The sequence below is a fragment of the Coregonus clupeaformis genome, chromosome 21 (assembly GCF_020615455.1).
Source record: "Coregonus clupeaformis isolate EN_2021a chromosome 21, ASM2061545v1, whole genome shotgun sequence".
Taxonomy (NCBI): Eukaryota; Metazoa; Chordata; class Actinopteri; order Salmoniformes; family Salmonidae; genus Coregonus; species Coregonus clupeaformis.
This window is the reverse complement of record NC_059212.1, coordinates 10,287,155-10,293,180: the sequence shown is the minus strand read 5'-3', so window position 1 is coordinate 10,293,180 and position 6,026 is coordinate 10,287,155. Positions and strand designations below refer to the sequence as shown.

The 6,026-nt window shown below is 38.6% G+C and overlaps 1 protein-coding gene across 4 annotated transcripts; it reads right to left on the bottom strand.

The window, feature by feature from the left end:
- Positions 1-202: 202 nt before the first annotated feature.
- Positions 203-5,796, bottom strand: LOC121534905. Of its 4 annotated transcripts, XM_045206204.1 has the most exons (11): positions 5,767-5,793; positions 4,740-4,826; positions 4,359-4,394; positions 3,983-4,116; positions 3,427-3,563; positions 3,237-3,330; positions 3,021-3,120; positions 2,006-2,265; positions 1,675-1,861; positions 1,267-1,394; positions 203-1,109 (listed from the first exon to the last, which is right to left on the bottom strand). In XM_045206204.1, exons 1-11 carry the CDS (start codon positions 5,780-5,782, stop codon positions 792-794), a joined length of 1,497 nt encoding a protein of 498 aa, XP_045062139.1. In that variant the 5' UTR covers positions 5,783-5,793; the 3' UTR covers positions 203-791. The 4 variants fall into 4 exon arrangements, with proteins under 4 accessions (XP_045062139.1, XP_045062140.1, XP_045062142.1 ...); XM_045206205.1 differs by lacking the exon at positions 4,359-4,394; XM_045206207.1 differs by lacking the exon at positions 4,740-4,826 and having other exon boundaries at positions 3,983-4,394; positions 5,767-5,796.
- Between the last annotated feature and the right edge of the window lie 230 nt (positions 5,797-6,026).

The window sequence follows — 6,026 nt, the reverse complement described above, 5'->3', positions numbered from 1 at the left end:
TGGGCTTGAACATGTCTGCAAGTTCTGGGTTTTGAAAAATGGCCTTTAGTGTTTCTAAAATAGGAATATATGCAAACTTGTCAGTTACAACGACCTGATCGTATGTCCCAGTTGTTTTGTTTCTTCTGCTGTCAAATCTTGTGCCAAGCACCTTTTCAACAGGTTCTACGATTCCCCATTTCTCTTTGAAGTGTTTATTTCGTTTAGCTTCTGAATTTAAGGGTGTGAAAGGGTTTTCCAACTTTTGCAAAGATTGTTCTATTCTGTTCTTATTTTCAGTTTCCTGTGGAGATAAGCACTGCAAAGCTGCATCTGTAGCTTGACTTTGAATCTCAAAAAACACTTCTTCCATGGAGGAAACAAAACTATTTACAGTAGATTGACTTAATCCAGCTGCTTTTAGTTGTGCAACAGCAGAGGCACACATATCTAGAGTGCTCCTGTTGGACTTTTTCAACAGAGTAGATGTGGCTACCTCGTGTTCATTAACTGTCCGTGACGTTGTAGCTGTCTCCTCTACATTAGTGGTCACTGCCTCTCCAATGCTGCTTAAATAAACATCAGGGTCAACCTGTTGGTCAATATACTCAGTGTGTTTTGTGTTTAAATGTTTCCTAAAACCAGAAAACGTACCAAACGCACAGCCACATCCAGTCTGAGCACATTTAAGCCGGAGATTTTTTCCAGGCAAGTAACCGTGAACTAATCGTAAATGCCTAACAAGCATATTTGAACTCGATAACTCAGCCTGACAAACAAAACACTTCATGTTCGAGGAGAAACTTCAAGCACTAATGAAGTAACCTCGCCCTGATTTCAGCAACACGAGGGCTCTCTTTGACCTTGCCAGCATCGATGCTGTACACTGTAGTTTGGATGAAAGTGTACATGTTGTGGAGCATGGTGTTGTAGGATGTGCCAAACACAAAATGTGCCTTAAATAGTTCGTCAAAAGCAACAAGAGAAGAGGTTGACCTGCAAGGTATGGCATTCTTGTCGATAATGATGAAGAACTGGTGGATTGCATTCTTCTTAACTCCAACAGCTAGGAGATAGGGCTGAGCGCTAGTAGTGATGGCATCGAGATGCTCTTGAATGTTTGTTCCGGTCTGCGAAGACAAATGAGGGAAAACTGTAGTTAATGGCCAAGTAGTTGTAGAATATGCAGAAAGAGCCAATACACTACTCTTATTGAATATGAATATTGAATGAATACTTGTAGCCTAATATTAGGTGTTCATACCACAAATTAGAAAAAATACAAACCTTCTTGAATACCACAAGATGTTTCTCTGCTTGGGATGCGGAAACCTTTCCTGGTCTCTTCCGACCCTGAGCGGAGGGTGGAATCAGGTGTATAAGCAGTAAAACCGATGACAGATCACTGTCCCAACCTGTAACAACACAAGTTCAATGTTAACACACTTCAGTTACGTTGTTTTCTTTACAAAAGACCCCCAGACAGACAGCAGTTCTACATCACAAGAAGTTCTCTAACTAAAACATCCACAGGGCTGAGTCAAATCTCAAAAGTTTTGTTCAATATACTGCTACAGAACGTACTCGTAAATCTTTCACAGATCCAGCTTCTTAGTATTATGTTGATATTTAAATGTTTACACATAATGTTGATATTGCAATACAACACAAAAGGTAGGCTTACAAGCATCTTACCAAAGTCAACATCCAATTCAGTGCCATCCTCAGGAGGATCAGCTGCCAGCAAGAGTTCTTCAAGCTCACTTGTGGATGGAAGCTTTCTGCATTGTTTGATGATCTTTTTCTTGAACGTGACCGGCCACCTTTCCAGAAGCTTGCTTGAGGTATCCTCTCCGAACATTAGAACAAAATCCTGTTCAACCTGGAGTGGGGTGGTGTTGGTGACAATTTCAGTTATTTGACAGCCAATCAAATTGTATTGCGTGCTAGTTTAGCTAGCTAGTATCACTACAATGTCTTACAAAACAATTCACTTGTCATAGTATTTTCAAAATAACATAATTACCAAGCTTTTGACGTCTTTAAAACGTGGAAACTCAGACAGTATGTTGCTTGACTGCTGGGGGTCGAGGATCATTTTGCGGCGATACACAAACGTCAGTTCCATTTTCTTCTTGATTGTGTCTGCATCAGCAGAATGTTTCATCAGTGAGATTGCTTTGTTGCACTCATCATCAGTCAGGGCAGTCTCTGGAACAAACTGGGATTCTCGTCTGACAGTCGGTCCTCCAGACATGTCTTCACCAGTTGATCCTTTGGCTGATTCTACACAACACGGGAAAATTTCAATCATGTCAAAAGTTTTAGTAGCCTGGCTAACTTTTAAAGGAAGTACTCCACTGTAAAATATACTTTTTGAGCTGTAAACTAAATGATATGAATGATATGTTTGATGCTAGGGAGTGTGGCAAGCTGGTTTAGCCAAGGCCAAATGGGAAGAAGGCCAAATTACAGGTGTTGGCCATCTGAGGGGCAGAGGACAGCAAAGGGGGGGGGTGGTTACATGATATATATGAATGTATATGGAGCGTGATAAAAAGGTGACCTTGAAATTGTGGCGTTAATGGCGACGCAAGGAAAAAATTTGGGTGCACCTACATTTTGTGCTGGTGCACCTAAATAAAAGTTAGGCGCACAAGTGCAACCAAGACAAAAAGTTAGTGTGGAGCCCTGCATCAATGCTGGTGTTAATATTGACATTATTTCTTCACAATTTATGAAATCTGCAGTTTGTGGGTTGAAAAATGTATGAAAATGCCATCTACTGGTTTAAATCACCCTAAAGTTTGCAAGGCCAGTTTGCCAGGGGTTGCCTCGACCAGTCAGTGTCGAGGCAACCCCCTTATGTCACAGTCCTTTGTAGGTCTCTGATGCATATTTTCTTTAAATTTGCTAAGAGGGAGGGAGCTAGCAGAATTGAAGGATGTAGTTACACATTATACTATATGTCTGAGAAATAGTGCAACAAATGCAATTATTGATCTAGCAACTGTTTTGTTCCATACATTTTCCAGTATTACCTCCGAATGATGATCGCCTGTCTTTGGCGGTGCCTCTCTGAATAGTTTTAATCCTCCAGGCCAAGTACCCAGTTCCACTCTCGCCATCATAATAATGCTCCTTGAAGGATGAAAGGATAACAAAAATGGATACTTCATTGAAAACAACATGGTCTGGTAGGATTCAAAAACTTCCAATAATATTTAACATTACAACTATTACTGTGTGCAACTCACATAGCCATTCTTAGAGAATGGGTCACTGAGGTACGGGAATAAGGTCACTATTCCTTTGGCATACATTTCTTTCACCTGTCTGGGTGGAGATGTACTGCAAAATTGAAGAAGAAAGGATTGTGCAGTCATATTCACTTAGATTCAGATTTAGATTTACAGATTGAGAACACAAGGACTATTAACAAATTACCCATTCATTTCTGTCATGTCAGCTGCCAGCATGTTCACCATTTTGCGTCTTGTTTCATCCGTCAAGGACTTGGTTCGGTTGTATTCATTTATTATACGTTCCCCACCGGTTTTGTTGGTAAGAGCTGATTCCACCAACTTAAAACAAAATGCATAACAATTCTGCATGTTATGTCCACTGCAAATAAACTGGAAATAAACTAATATGATGTCAGAGGATGTCCCGATCCAATCTCAAAGATTGCAAGTGCTACAAAAATCCAATGAAAAAGCCAATAATGGTAAGAAACTCCCTCCAGACAGCGACAATAACTTGAATGTACTCGAAGTGTGCACTGTATTATCAATAAATAAATAAAAGTATCTGATCAGGACCTCAATATCAGCAGATACTTTTTTTAATCGGATAGGGCGCTTAAAAAAACTTGATCGGGACATCCCTAATCAGGACTTCAAAAATGTTTTGAAACCATGTAATTTACAATGTATATTAATGTAATTTTAATTCTCTGAGAACAGATTCAAGAACAGAATTTAAAATGTCAGAATTGTCTTACTTGCTTGGCTTCTGTATCCAGCCTCTGGCGTTTTCTGGAGGGGCTATCTGAAATAATGACTGTATCCTCAGAGTCCAAGGTATCAAGGGATGATGGTTGGGATTGCTCAGAAGAGGCCACCATGGAGACAGATTCTAACCATGATTTTTAGAAGAAAAAGAATTATATATAGTTCCCTCATAATCTAAGACACTTATTTAATAGACACCATGAACTTCATAAAACAAAGAAATAACGTATTCATTAATTAGTCTAATTAACTGAAACAAACTTGAGTCATATTTGATGGTTAGCACCCCAGTTGAGGGATCCTTTATAATATCCTCAAAAACATCATCATCCAATTCAGTCCCTGAACTGTCAACAATTTTCACACCTTCTGTTACAGCTGGGACACCAAACTTTGCAAATGCTAGAAAAAACAGGGATAAAAGCTTGTGTAAACAAAAGTAAATCATTATTTATATAATAATTTCACTGTGTACACCTACCTTACCCTATAAAATAGGTTTTAAACAAACACTATTAAGTGATTAAAATGTTTTTTTTTGTAGCATCATAACTATACCTTAAGCAATGCATCCACAATTAAAGTGTAGTTACCAAGGGCAAAACAGAAGAAATTTAGACGTACAAAAATGGACCAGTTCCAAAAACCTGAGAACTTAACATGTCCCATCATTTTAGGAATATTCCAGTATATCAATTTTAAACAGCTAAATTCAGACAGTTATTACTAACATTGTCAAATTCTTACCTGCAATCAAAAAGTCTTTCAGATTTGGCTCAGTTATTCTGACAAATTTTTGGACATCTCCAAGTTTAGCTTTAAGCAGCATGCTCCCTGCAAATAGTATCAGTACAATTTCTCACAGTTAAAAAGTTGATGGTCTTATTTTAGCAGTATTTCCTCAAATATAAGAAAAAATATTGTTTCAAGCCACCAAAGTGCTGAGAAATGATCAGCACTTTTGCAGAAATGGCCAGTTAAATTGAAGTTACTGTCAAACACATTAAAAAGGATAACGTCTGATTTTCATCCTTGTAACATTAATGTTACCGCCTTGCCCGCACAATTACTGCAATTGTTGGGTCTTGGTATATTATAGAGTGTGGTCTAGACCTACTCTGTCTGTAAAGTGTCTTGAGATAACTCTTGTTATGATTTGACAATATAAATAACATTGAATTGAATAATGTTAGCTAAACGTTACACCATAAGTGTGTGCTAAGATAGTGCTTAAGTATTTTAACAGTACTGCTGCTGCTTTGAAACCCGAAAGTCATTTTGTATAATATCCAGGAAAAAAATAAAGGCACACCGCTTAAGCAGTGTCCAAGGTTAATGTCTACCCGCCGTTAACATAATAAATCCATGCCACCCGCACATAGTTAGCCAGTCAAGCTAACGTAGCTAACTGTAGCTAGTTTAGCCAACTCCCCTTAGTCTTTGCTATGTTCCTGTAATATCTGAACGTTAACAAGAAGTACACAATCCCCCTCCACGTTGTATTAACATAACTTACAATAAATCGGGCTGACATTGTCTAGTTTGAACGTTATGTTCGTCAGTTAATGTTAATTAACGTTAGCTTAATACTGCTGGCACATGGACTGGACAGAAGTCAGTCACAACATGTTAACGTTAGCCTTTTTAAAATTCGACATTTTAAGACCTAAAACCAACTAGAGTGCACTGTTAGCAACGATATAAAGTAATTCTTAAATGCTGCTTCTGTTAAAATGACAAATAATGTGTGTATAGTCGCTTAGGAGAAACTTACCGCAGTCATTCCACATGAAGAAAATGGCGCTGTGAAAATGTGTGGTCCGTTTGAGACGAGTCGTAGGTGGGCGGAGCTTTCCAGAGTACGTCTGACACTGCGTCTTTTAACAACGTACTTTTTCACCAACACTGGGCGGTATCTTACTCCAACTGTTGTAGTAATAACTCTGTAAGAGTCAATGTACTTTGACACTGCATATTTAACACTATGGAATTTACTGTGTACAGCGCAATCTGATCTCAAGTGGGCCGGGCCAG